At 47.2% G+C, this 14,044-nt stretch overlaps 1 protein-coding gene across 1 annotated transcript in view; it reads right to left on the reverse strand.

The window, feature by feature from the left end:
• The window catches only part of OTOA (otoancorin), a 176,114-nt gene that overhangs the window by 76,347 nt on the left and 85,723 nt on the right, over positions 1-14,044 (reverse strand). The window contains exons 12-13 of the mRNA XM_073635201.1: positions 8,742-8,797; positions 7,436-7,544 (exon numbers count right to left, since the gene is read on the reverse strand). Coding sequence (XP_073491302.1) covers positions 7,436-7,544; positions 8,742-8,797 — 165 coding nt within the window. The remainder of the gene's footprint in view (positions 1-7,435; positions 7,545-8,741; positions 8,798-14,044) is intronic.

Genomic DNA, 14,044 nt, shown 5'->3' on the forward strand with positions numbered 1-14,044 from the left:
CTCTCCCCCCCACTTATCCCAAATGTCCCCCCTCCCCTCCCACTTATCCCCAATGTGCTTCCTCTACTCTCACTTATGCCAAATGTTCCTCTTCCTCCCCCCACTTATCCCCAATGGCCCTCCTGTCCCGCCACTAATCCCAAATGTTTCTCCTATCTTCCCATGTATCCCTAATATCCCCCACTTATCCCAAGGTGTACCCTTCTCCCCCCACTTATCCCAAACATCCCCTCACTCCCCCACTTAGCACCAATGCCCCCTCCCCCACTTAGCCCCAATGCTCCAACTCTCCCCCAAGTTAGAAATTAGCACATTGCCACCCCACCCCCTATTTAGCACCAATGCCCCATTAACTTGGCACCAATATCATTGCCTATACCCCCTCTGCACTAATGCCCCCTCTCCCCACCTAACATTGCACTCCTACTGTAAAGTTGTAGCTGCTCTTCTGTAGCAGCCCCTCTCTCTGATACTTTGTAGGTGGGGAAGAGGGGATTTGGGGGTGAGAGGAGAGCTCTTACTGGAAGGGAGGTTGTAAACTGTCCTGTGAGACATGCATTCCTGAGCCCTGCAATCTGTACATAGCATACTCATGAACTCTGCAGTGCACTCTCTACGCAGTGCACTTCTGAACTCTGCTCACTCTGCATAGCGCACTCCTGAACTCTGTGCACTCTTGAGGTCCTCACTCTGTATATAGTGCACTCCTGAACCCTGCACTCTGTACCTAGCGCTCTCCTGAACTTTGCACTCTGTACGTAGCAGAATCTTAATCTTTTCTCTTTGTATATAGCACACTCCTAATCTTTGCACTCTGTATGTAGCACACTTCTGAAGTCTGCACGGTGTACACAGTGCACTCCTGAACTCTGTTTGCAGTGCACTCTGAACTCTGTACCTAAACTTTACACTCTGTACGTAGGGTACACCTGATTTTTGCACTCGGTATGTAGCATAATCTTCATCTTTGCACTTTGTATACAGCACACTCCTGATATTTGCACTCTGTACGCAGTACGCTCATGAACTCTGTATGTACTGCACTCCTGAACACTGCACTCTGTGCAGAATGCACCACTAGTATTTAACAATGCCCCATTAAGACTCTCCCACTGTTAGGCGGTGGTGGTGTGGTTAAGGTCCTGCACTTATTGTCTGAGAAAAAACACCCTGCCTATAGTATGTCTGCAGTCTCTGACCATTTCCTGTACTATGTCTGCAGTCTCTGACCATTTCCTGTACTATGTCTGCAGTCTCTGACCATCTCCTGTACTATGTCTGCAGTCTCTGATCATCTCCTGTACTATGTCTGCAGTCTCTGACCATCTCCTGTACTATGCCTGCAGTCTCTGACCATCTTCTGTACTATGTCTGCAGTCTCTGACCATCTCCTGTACTATGTCTGCAGTCTCTGATCCTGTACTATGTCTGCAGTCTCTGACCATCTCCTGTACTATGTCTGCCGTCTCTGACCATCTCCTGTACTATGTCTGCAGTCTCTGACTACCTCCTGTACTTTGTCTGCCGTCTCTGACCATCTCCTGTAGTATGTCTAGCACTAAATAATATGCACAATCCTTATGCTTGGGTTAATATTGGCTGCCTGCTGTACTGTATATAGGTGTTCCTTGTTATTTGCAACCTAAGCCTCTGATTAGCTGCCCACAGCCTTTTATTATTGGTTGATACTGAGAAGATATCTCTTTGACTACTGTAATCAAATAGATATATCAGCTCTAACCAATAATAAAAGGCTGCAGAGGCTCAGGCTGTGAGTGGAAGAACCTGGGCCCCATTCTTGGGTGCTAAAAGTCCACAGGTTAGAGGGCGTAAATTACTTGCCTTGCCCCGGGTGGTGACAATCCACGCTACGCTACTGGTAGCAAAGCAATACATGTGTAACCAGAAAGAGGGGAGGGACCTCTGTGTCCTGTGATGTACTCCAAGAAAAGGATTTTACAGGTAAGTTGTTATAAAAATCCTATTTTCTTTATCGTACATCACGGGACACAGAGCCACAGTAATTACTGTATCCAGAGTGTGTCCCAGAGCAATGCTATCTGAGGGGAGGGAGACACAAACAAAAGCAGGGTGCAATCAGACCTGAGGACCTATACTGCTGCCTGCAGCACACTGCGCCCAAAGGCAATATCCTCATGCCTTCTTACATCCACCTGATAAAATCTGGTGAACGTTTGGACTGAAGACCAAGTTGCAGCCTTGCAGATTTAAGCCATGGAGGCTTGGTAATGCACTGCCCACGAAGCACTAACAGCCCTAGTGGAGTGCGCTTTGATTTTAAAAGGTGGAATTTTCCTCTTCAAACCTTGAATAATTAGTTGCCAAATCCACTTTGCAATAGTAGATTTCGACGCTGCCTATCCTTTTCTAGGACCTTCAGGCAACACAAACAAAACATCCGTTTTCCGAATCTGAGCAGTCGCTTCCAAATAGATTTTGACTGCTCTCACTACATCCAGAGAATATAGTGACTTTTCTTCCGTAGAACAAGGTTCTGGGAAAAAATGAAGGTAGAACAATATCCTGGTTTAGATAAAAACCTGAAACCACCTTCGGCAGAAAGCTAGGATGACGCAATACTACTCTATCCTTGTGAATAATTAAATATGGCTCTTTACAAGAAAGAGCAGCCAATTCTGATACCCTTCTTGCAGAAGACATGGCTACCAGAAAAACTAGCTTCCTTGTCAAAAGGACCAAGGGAATATGTCATATCAGCTCAAAAGGCTGTTTCTGTAATGCCGACAGAACTAAATTCAAGTCCCAAGGGTTCAGGGGTGACCTAACCGGTGGATTAAACCCCCTGAATAAAGCTACGGACCAAAAAATGCGAAGCAGGTGGTCCTGGAAACAATACCGATAAGGCCGAGACTAGTACTCAAGGCCAGCTTCATCTCTAACCCCATTTGCAGAAAGTTAAGGATTCTACCTATGACATACTTTCTGGGAAACATATGCCTTCCAGACTCTATAATAAATGACTCTGGAAGCTGACTTCCTTGCATTAATCAATGTAGATATCACTGAGCCTGAAAGCCCACGATTCTTCAGAATGTGGGTTTCAATAGCCAAACCGTTAATTTAAGCGTTTGTATGCTACGACTGGTCCCTGCGAAAGCAGGTCTGGACGTGGTGGTAGGGTCCATGGGTCCCCTATCGCCATCTTTACGATCTCTGCATACCAAGATCTTCGGGGCCACGCTGGGGCCACAAGCACCACGACTTCCTTTCCTGCTTGATGCTGCGAAGAAGCCGTGGTAGCAGCAGGATAGGAGGGAATGCATAAATCAGTGAGAACTGATCCCACGGGGTCACCAACGCATCTGTTCCGCATGCGAGTGGATCCCTTGTTCTTGACACAAAGTTGTCGACTTTGCTGTTGAACCTGGACGCAAACAGATCGGGATCCCCCATATCTGGCATATAGCCAGGAAGACGTCGGGGTGAAGGGACCATTCCCCTGGGAACAACTGCTGGCAACTCAAGTAGTCTGCCTGCCAATTCTCTATCCCTGGGATGAAGATTGCCGATATGCATGGCACATGCTTTTCTGCCCAGGCTAGGATATGGTTTACCTCTTCCTGGGCTGCATGACTTCTGGTGCCCCCTTGGTGATTGATATAAGCCACTGCTGTGGCATTGTCAGACTGAATTCTGACCAGTTAATTCTACAACCTGAATGACCAGGCCCTTGGGGCTAGACGTGCTGCCCGAATCTCTAGAATATTGATGGGCAAGGTTCTTTCGGTCCTGGACCATTTTCCTTGGACAGTCACTTCTATCAGGACTGCTCCCGAACCTGACAGGCTGGCATCTGTTGTTAACACCTTCCAGGTAACTGGTACGAAGGATTTCCCCTTCTGCAGATTCTTGGATATCCTCCACCAACTGAGGCTCTGGCGCACCTTTGGTGACAGACGCATTGAAAAATCTAGCACTTGGACCTTCTTGTTCCAAGCAGAAAGGATACAGTTTTGCAGCAGTCTCGAAGTAAACTGAGCATTGGGAACTGCTTCGAATGAAGCCACCATTTTCCCCAACAACCTCATGCAAAGGCGAATAGAAGGACCCTTCTTTTCCCTGACCACCTGAACCAGCTCCTTTATGGCGCTGATTTTTGCCTGGGGTAAAAACACCCTCTTCTGGGCTGTATCTATGACCAGACCCAAGTACTCTAGTCTTCTTAATGGTTTTAAGGAAGATTTCTCTAGGTTGAGGATCCAACCTAGGTATTCCAGGCAGTTGACTGTGGTGACCATGCTTTGGTCTAAGTGGGCTCCCGACCGGTCTATCAAGAGCAGGTCATCTAGGTATGCTACAATTGTTATACTTTGAATCCTTAATCTGGCCAGAGGAAGGGCCAGAAGTTTTGTAAACACCCGAGGTGCAGTTGCTAGACCGAAAGGCAAGGCTACAAACTTAAAATGGAGTTTTTCTACCTCGAAACGCAGATACTTCTTGTGAGCAGGGAAAATAGGCACATGCAGGTATGCATCTCTAAAATCGATTGACGCCAGAAGTTCTCCTCCTTGTATGATGGAGACAACAGATCGGATTGATTCCATGCGGAAAGAGCGGATATTCAGGAATCGGTTTAGATCCTTGAGATCTAGAATGGTTCTGACATCTCCATTTGGTTTTGGTACCGTGGAAAGGTTTGAATAAAACTCCAACCCCTGCTCATTCGCAGGGAACATCATGATCACTTTTTGAGATAAAAGTTGATCTAATACTCGAAAGAAAGACTTCTTTTTCTCTGGATCTTTTGGAACGTTTGACCTGAGGAAACGAGGAGACGGGAATTTGCGGAACTCTAGTTTGTAACCTAGAGTTATTGTGGAGACCACCCATTTGTCTCGAAACTCTTCCTGCCAGACCTTTGAGAACTGCAGAAGTCTTCCCCCCACTCGAGTGAGCGGGGGCGCCCCTTCATAAAGAGGCTATAGTGTTTTGCTTTGAAGGTTTCCTCCCCCAGGGCTTCTTCTGTCCCTGGGCTTACCCCTTGAACCTGACGGAGGAGGCCGTCGCGACTGCCTGGAGGTTGATGCCCCTGGCCCTGGAGAAAGAGCCTGTTTAAATGAGGGATGTTTACTCCTTTTCTTAACTGGCAAAAGGGTACTTTTCCCACTTGATATCTTTTGGATGTATTTGTCCAAATCATCCCCAAACAGCCTTTCACAGCGGAAAGGAAAACCAGCCAGGAGTTTTTTGCATGGGGCTTTGACTGACCAACTTTTCAAACATAAGATTCTACGCATATGCACCAACCCAAGAGGTTGGTGCAAGAGGTCTGAAGAATAGACATACCCCAATTGCCGCCACTGCAGGTTGAACTACTGAACCTGCCAAGGAGAAAATGTTTTTCAACAGGAATTCCAATTTTTTATCGATTGGATCCCGAAGCATTTGTGCATTGTCAACAGGACAAGTCAAACTTTTATTTACAGAAGGTAAAGCAGCGTCAATTGTTGCTATACCCCACATCTTAGTTCATTTTTTCTCCATAGGATAAAGTGTTGAAAACTTTTTAGGGGGGTAAAAAATGCTTATCTGGGTGATCTCACTCAGAATACATAAGCTTTTCCAGCAATTAATGGACGCAAAGCTTGAGGTGGCTTTAGTGAACCCAAACAAGAAGTGGGCTTTTCAACCGACTCAGTTAAGGGTAGTTTAAATGTGGAGCGGAACATTTCAGTAAGAGATTGCACCAGCAATTTCTTAGCTTGTGAAGCTGAAGAAGGTTCCTCCCCACTTGATCCTTCGGAAGAGGAATGATCAGCCTCTTCACGGTCCCCTGAGGGGGATTCATCTTCCCCCTCCCACTGTTCCTCTGTTTGAGAGTCCTGGGTGGTAGAAGGGGACCTATTGCGTTTTCTCCCATTCTGAGAAGATTCGATTAAAGTCGCTAACCTTTTCTCCAATCCAATCATGGCTGAGGAAAAAAACCTCCTCAGTAATATAGACAGGGGCTGAAATGTCGGAAGCAGTTGCAACCCCTGACGCCCCCGATGGCTCACTCTGACCAGCCTCCCTAGGCCTTTCGGGGTGGATGTTGTTGCAGAGGAAGGGTCCTCAGAGCCTTTTGAGCCCCTGTTTTTTGGGGTATTTGCACCTCCCCTTCTACCCATAGTGCCAAGCACAAATGCAGAGGTACTGCCAAAAATGCACCCACTGCTGAGCAAATAGTCCAGCAACTGCCACTGCTATTAATGCTCAGCCTGATGCCCTGGGAATGCCTGTGTCACCAACACTCACATGCCTCCGTCTGTTCCGTGTCCCTCCATCAGTTGAATGCACTTGTAAAAGGTGCACTTATAGCCTGCACAGCCCCGCGTTGTGGACGCCCCCTTCCTCCGACCTCCCACCACGCTCCTCTACTCTTTTTTTCATAAAGATTGTTTTCCTGCGCAAGCGGGCTTCTGATCCGACCGGAACACATGGGGGGAGGGTGGGGTGGAGGAGAGGAGGAGAGCTGATGGAAGAGAACCACCCTGCTGTGGCGGTGGCAGCGGGAGCGGCACGGTATACCACCAACTAGTCCATGTTCCCTCGGCCTCCTGGAGAGAGAAAAAATACTCCTGTGAAGGTGGGGGATGATGATTAAAAGAAAAGCCCCCCTTCCAACATCTTACCCGAGACTTGGCACTGGAGGAAACATGCAGCTTGTACTGACACAGAGCGAGACTGATAAGCATGGAATTAGGTACGTGCTTTTGACAGCCCCCAGTGGCGACTTTAGGAATGACAACATTTACTTAAAGGAGGAACCCCATAAGAATTAGAAAATTCCTTAGCAATCTCCACTTACCTTATCCTGCTGCAGGGTTCTGTGGTAAACCAGACAGACCCAATCTTCACCACTCACCGTGGGCTCCGTTAAAATACCTTCAAGGACTGGGCCCCTTTTTATCGGGGGTTCCACATCCTTGGACCTGTAAAGCAACCCGCCAAGAAATATAGCTGAAAAAACCAAGCACTGGATCCCGGGGTCCAGCTCTCTAAAAAGCTCTCTAAAAAGAGAAGCGTTACAAGCAAAACCTCGTTTCTTCCGACACGAGGTCCGGGTGCCATTCAATTTGGCCTAAAAAGACATTTTGAATGGATCCGGCTGCATAGCTTGCCCTTGCAAGGATTATTCCAGTGGAGCTCAGCACAGCACATCTTTACTTGTGACCAACACCTAAGACACTGGTCATAATAATTTCTGAACTTTATGATCATGGCTGATGGCTGCAGTACGCTTTTTGATGACTTACTGCTGAAGCAGCTACAGTATATTGCAAATAAACCAATATTTCGGAGTTGTGAATGACCAAGAATCAGTGATATAATGGCAGCATAGGATGCTATGTGCTAAGGTCTGAGCTACTAATCCATTTAATTAGGAAATATATTTAACACTGGACTATGTCACCTGAAATGGAGAAAGGAACGGTAGGTTCTTCTCAATCAGCTTGAAATGGCTGGAGTCAATAATGTTGTCTATTTGTTCACAGGTAATACCCTTCGCCAACTGTCCTGTACTGGAAAAAAAATTTGGTAGACTCTCCACCAGGTGCTTTAAAGAGGGAGTGGAGGTGATAGATAGGGAGACAAGAACAGGGTAAGAGAGACCAGGAGAAGAGGGGAGGGGACAAGAGACAAGAAGAGATTAAGGCAAGGGAGTAAAAAAGAGTGGAGGGGACAGAAAGGTAAGAAGAGGGTAGAGGAGGAAAGGAGAAGAGTAAAGGGGAGTAGGGGAGTCTGAGAGAAGAGGTGAAAGAGGAAATAAGAAGAAGGGAGATTATAGTAAATTAGAATAGGGCAAGAGAGGAGGAGAGGGGAGTTTGTGAGAAGAAGTGAGAAGAGGAAAGGAGAAGAGAAGAGTGAAGACTAGAGTAGGGTAAAGGAGGGCAGGAGAAGAGGAGGGGGAGACTAAGAGAAGAGGTGAGGGGAAGAGAGGAAAGGAAAAGAGAATATAGGAGACTAGAGTAGGGTAGAGGAGGGCAGGAGGAGGGGGAAGGAAATAGGGGAGTTTGAAAGAAGAGGAAAGGAGAGTAGGGAAAAAGAGGGCAGTAAAAGAGGAGAGGGGAGCCTGAGAAAAGAGGTGAGGGGAGGAAAATATGGGAGACTAGAGTAGAGTAGTGGAGGGCAGGAAGAGAGGAGAGGGAAATAGGGGAGTCTGAAAGAAGAGGAGAGAGAAGAGGGGAGACTAGAGTTGGGCAGAGATGGTTAAGTGAAGAAGAGAGGGGTTTAGTGGAGTCTGAGATAAGAGGGAAGAAGAGGGGAGACTAGAATAGGTTAGAGAAGGCCAAGACAAGAAGAGAGGGGTTTAGGGGAGTCTGAGATAAGATGCGAGGGGAGGAGAGGAAAGAAGAAGAGGGTAGACTAGAGTAGAGTAAGAGAGGGTAAGAAAAGTGGAGAGCGAATAAGGGGAGTCTGAGGGGAGAGGTAAGGAAAGGGGAGGAGAGGAAAGGAGAAGAGGGGGGAGTAGAGTGGTGTAGAGGAGGACAGGAGGAGAGGGGAAGGAAGGACAGGAGAGAAAGAGGGAGAGGAGAAGATCAAAGAGAACTCAAGCAAAGTAAAACTGCTGCCCAGAGCAACCAAGCAGATTTCATCCCTCATTTGATGAGAAAATGAAGTAAGAAATCGTATGAGGTTCTGTGTGCAACAGTTCCAGAACTGCTAAGTGATTAATGATACAAATAAATATTGCAACATTGAATTGTGTATCACATTACCTCAGCAGATTCTCCAGTGTTGTTTTATTAGACAGCAACTCCAACAGAAATAGAGCCTGAAAGACAATAAAGAAATAAATAATGTTGAATAACTCTACTTGGTTTAAGGGTAGTAGATGAGTTAACATTTTTTACATACACATCTTTGTTTAGATTATCCAGGTCCAGCATTTCCAACTAGTGTTACTAAACCCACAACACTAAAATCTGTCTGTATATGCAGCCTAGCATGCTTGTTACACTCACTGTGGAACTTAAGGGGTTAAAGTGGATGTAAACCTGATTTTTTTTTTATCATAATGTAGAGTATAAGATTTCCTATCATTTGAGCCCAGTCTTGCCACACAGAGTTAATCCATCTCTGAGCAATCCTCTTTTATTGTTCAGTGAGACAATTCTTGACAAACTGAGAAAAACTTTGTTAAATCCTCCCCCTTGCTGTGAGTGACAGGTGATTTACATCTCGTGCACTAGCCTAAGACACAGGCATTATTTTTTAATTCCCTCCCCCACTCCTTTCTTCAGCAGCTCTGCAAGGATTGGCTGTTCCACACCTCAGCATGATTTGGCATGCTGAAGTCATGTGGTTACTTTTCTGTCTTTTCACTGGATGTTAGAGATCATAGCAGAAGTTCAGCAGAAGTTCAGCAAAAGTTCAGTGTAAGAAATACACAGGAGAAATGCATATTGCCAAGGGGAGTGTAGAGGTGGGCGGGGAGTCTACTGACATCACGACTCCACCCACCGAGCTCCAGACAACAGACCCACCCACAGAATATGCAGTTCTAATAATAGGGTCTAATAACAGACAGAGGGGAGACATTTGACAGGTAATGATACATGCAGGAGGCATGTATATCCTTATAGATAACCCCTATGGCAGTAGTTTAGAAAGGATGACATTGGGTTTACATCCACTTTAATCCTCTGCATTGTGTAAAAAGGCTGTTTTATCCTGTATGCACAGATACTTCCCTCCTGCACTGTCTATCTGGGGAAGGCCAGCTAACACAGGCAGAGTAGCCGACCTGCACATGCTCAGTTGTGTCTTTATCCTGGAGAGAACAGTTACTTGTTCTCAGAGATAGCCAGGTCACATGATATTGACATATTTTCATATTATTAATATCATATTCCTGTGATAGCGGACAATTAAAACATAACTATAACCATTTGTTCTTCATTTTAGATATATTGGGGAAGGTTACAACCTCTCTTAGGTTTTTTACTGCTGTGTGTAGCCCAGCAAGAAGACGATTTCGTGCAGTCTGCATCCCTACTTGGAAGATTACATATACTATACTGTATGTCTGGTCCTTATAAGAGGAAGCCAGTGGAAATATTCTCTAAAGCTGTAAAACTCCAGACCAACCCAGATCCAAATTTGTTTTGCATGGTAGAACTAGAGGCATTGACAATTGCTCTGTAAAAATAAATTACCTTGAGTGACGGGTGTCCTATGCGTGTCCTAAGTTTAATTTATCTCACTGAAGCGTACAGTGATAGTGGCTTGCTTGCTCTGCATCTCAATTATCCACAAAACACATTGCATACTTTTCAGAGAAAACAAAAGGTTCTGTAAATGGATTGGGGGGGAGGGGTAAATGTGTCACAATATCCCCTCATCCATTTACAGAACATCTCGTATATTCTGTTAAAAGAATTCAAGACATTTTGTGAACAGACCAGGTGGAGAGTGACCAACCCACTATCATTATTGTATTAGAGTCTAAACTGTAAGTTTCATCACCAGAAGTTTGATGCTTACAGTAGTGTAGAGTTTTACCTAATGCAGCAGCAATCACACATGGGACACCCATCATTAAAGGTAATTTATTTTTACATAGCAAATGTTCAAAAAAAATAGAGAATAAAGCTACTACCACAGCTAGTGAACTATTGTGGAAAAAGTTGGATCTGTTATAGGCAGGAGTTGTCCTTTGAGTAGCAAAAAATATCTAGCATACTAATTGGATTAAAAGGGAAGTTAAAGGATAAGTTCACCTTTCTGAACATGTTACACCCATATTTAGGGTGTAACATGTAAAATGTTCAGCAACCTCCCCTCGCACCCCTCCCCTTGGATCCTCTCCCCACCCCCACTGTCATATTTGGAAAATGGCACTGCTGTGCAGGGCTCCACCTAGGGGCGTGCCTAGAGTACTTGGCACCTGGGGCGGATCCTATATCTGGCACCCCCCCTCATTTTAAAATGTAAAAACACACCACTGTGCCCCCTGCATACCTCTGCATCCCCCAGTATCTCTTTGTCACTACTGTGTACAACCTCTCCTCAACTGCACCTCTGGACCCCTTTACATTACACAGCCCCCTGTACCTCTGCACCCCTTTACATTACACAGCACCCTGCATCTCAGGACCCCTTTACATTACACAACACCCTGCATCTCTGGACTCCTTTACATTACACAGCACCCTGCACCTCTGGACCCCTTTACATTACACTGCACCATGTACCTCTGGACCCCTTTACATTATACAGCCCCCCTGCATATCTAGACCCCCGGCACATTACCCACCCCCCCCATGGCTCTGGACCCCTGCACAATACACAGCTCCCGCACAGCTCTGGACCCCCTGCATGTTACAAAGACCCCCCCAGCTCTGCCCCTTCCAACCTTACTCATGCAGAGGGGGAGACACAGCAGCGCCGAACAGAGGGCGGTAACTGCTGGAGTTAATTTTTCATATCAACAAGCTAATGATTGCTTACTAGGACCACCTAGCAACCAATCACCTGCTGGTTAACTTAGAAAGTTAACTCCAGCAGGTCCCATACTCTATTTAGCGCAGCCCCTCTGTCTCTCACCCCCCTGCTGTACAGGAGGAGAGAGAGTAATTTATTTCTCCTGCTCTGCTCTGTCAATCCTGCGGCCTGCTCTGGGTGTCACCCGGGTGGTGGTATGGTCCACACCCGGCACGGGCACCCCCGTACCCTATCATAGCTCGCCTCTCCGGACTCTCCCTGTCCTGTCACCGCGCCGCTGCGCTGCCTGAACCCATCCTGCTGTCACTGCTTCACTTGGGGGGGCGGTCTGACACCCCCCAGTATGTGGCACCCGAGGCAGACCACCCCCCCCACAAGTTGGTACACTGCTGGCTCCACCACTTCATTCATTTACAGGAATCTGTGAATCAGAAAACTACAAGTCCTGTCTGCCGTCATCAGGTGATGTTGACCACGCCCCCCTAAAACGTCACAGTTCCAGCATGCCCAGGGACTATGACGGCATAAGGGGGCGTGGTCTCCACCTATATAAGTCACATCGGAGCACTCAGAGAGCATTCCAGCCGGAGAGACCGTCGTGTCAACATCGGAAGAAGAGAAGAAGCCAAGAAGCCCAGAAGCCAGAAGTCCGGGCCCCCGCTAACAAAAGAGCGGCATGAAGATAGCGGAGGAGCCGGCAGAAGAACTGGAACACTGGAAGAAGAGGCCAGAGAGAGCGGAGAAGAACCAACCGGACACTGGGAGAAGAGGAACCGGAGGGACCCCCGAAGTCGGAAGAAGACCCCCGAAACCGGAAGAAGACCCCCCCGGAGCTGTCTAATAAATTACTTTAAAAACCTGTGTAGTGTGTTTTATTATTGACACTTTTTCCCTAGGTGAATGGGTAGGGGTGCCATGTACCCCATACTCATTCACATAGGGTGGGGGGCCGGGATCTGGGGGCCCTCTTATTATAGGGGGCTCCCGGATTCCGATAAACCCCCCGCCCGCAGACCCCGACAACCAACGGCCAGGGTTATCGGGAAGGGGCCCTTGTCCTCATCAACATGGGGACAAGGTGCTTTGTGGTGGGGGGGCCCCGCAGGGCGCCCCCTCCCCCAAAGCACCCACCCCCCCATGTTGAGGGCATGTGGCTTGGTACGGTTTAGGAGGGGGGGGCGCTCGCTCGTCCCCACCCCCTTTCCTGACTGGCCGGGCTGCGTGCTCGGATCAGGGTCTGGTATGGATTTTAGGGGGGACCCCACGCCGTTTTTTCGGCGTAGGGGGTTCCCCTTAAAATCCATACCAGACCTAAGGGCCTGGTATGCCCCGCGCTTGCCGCAATAGGAAAATCTGTTTTTCCTATTGCAGCGAGCGCGAGATGCAGTACCCTGCCCTTGCGTCGTATCTGGTCCGTCGGACCAGCATACAGACGAACGGGCTTTCCGTCAGGAACTGAGTCCGGCGGACTTACGACGGAAAGATTTGAAACATGCTTCAAATCTAGGTCCGGCGGACTTTTGGGAAAAAAAGTCCGCGGGAGCCTACACACGATCGGACTGTGCGGCGGACTCTGGTCCGCCGGACCAAGTATGCCGGAAAGTAAATAAATGTTTTTTACCTTCATGTATTTTATGCATGAAGGTAAAAAACCTTCAGCGTGCAGCTTCACCTTCAGCCCTCCCTAATACTTGCCTAAGGCCGATCTTAATCCAGTGATGTGCACGAGAGCAGCGACTCTCCCGGGTCTCTCGCTCCTTGTTAGATGAGATACAGCAGAAGGAGCTATTGGTTCACAGCCAGTGGGGAGGGAGCGGGAGCACACACGAGAGCCCCCATAGCAAGCGGTTTGCTACGGGGGCACTCGGCAGGGGGGAGAGGCCCAGAGCGCCGGCGGGGGACCAAAGAAGATGAGGATCGGGGGCGGGGATGCTTTGTGCAAATCAATTGCACAGAGCAGGTAAGTATGACATGCTTGTTATTTTTTTAAAAAATGCCTTTACAAACCCTTTAAAACTCCCAATTGTGTTATACAGTATCTTTTATAATTTAAACAAAATTGTGCAGTACTATATTAATAGGATTGCACTATAGTGGGGCAATTCCAACCTCCCCTAGCTGACCGCCAGCCCAAGTACAACAAAATGTCTACTGCAGACCACCACTAGAGCCACTGAGAATGGAGGTGCAAAAAAGAGAGTCCAAGGTCCCCACCCCACAAAAACACCATGTGTATACCAAAAAACAAAAAAAGGATGCAACAAACAAAACTAACTTTACATGTTTCTCTCCCTAAAATAGCTTTATCAGAATATAGAAAATAAAGTAAAATGTGCAACCAAACAGTGTCACATGGCAAAAATTGTTGTTGATTTGATATGCCACTGTAGCTTGGAGACTTACTGCGTCCTTGGTCCACACTCTATTATTATTAAGCACAAACTGTGTTCCTACAAGTTCATTAAGCCTAATAAACTTTAGGCCCTTCTCCTTGCTGCTTTGGTGCGTGGGTATGTGTTTAAGTGGGTTGTTTGCTACAGATAGGGAGATTCAACTTTATAAATAGCGGGTGCTA

The sequence above is a fragment of the Aquarana catesbeiana genome, linkage group LG06 (genome assembly GCF_042186555.1).
Source record: "Aquarana catesbeiana isolate 2022-GZ linkage group LG06, ASM4218655v1, whole genome shotgun sequence".
Classification (NCBI taxonomy): domain Eukaryota; kingdom Metazoa; phylum Chordata; class Amphibia; order Anura; family Ranidae; genus Aquarana; species Aquarana catesbeiana.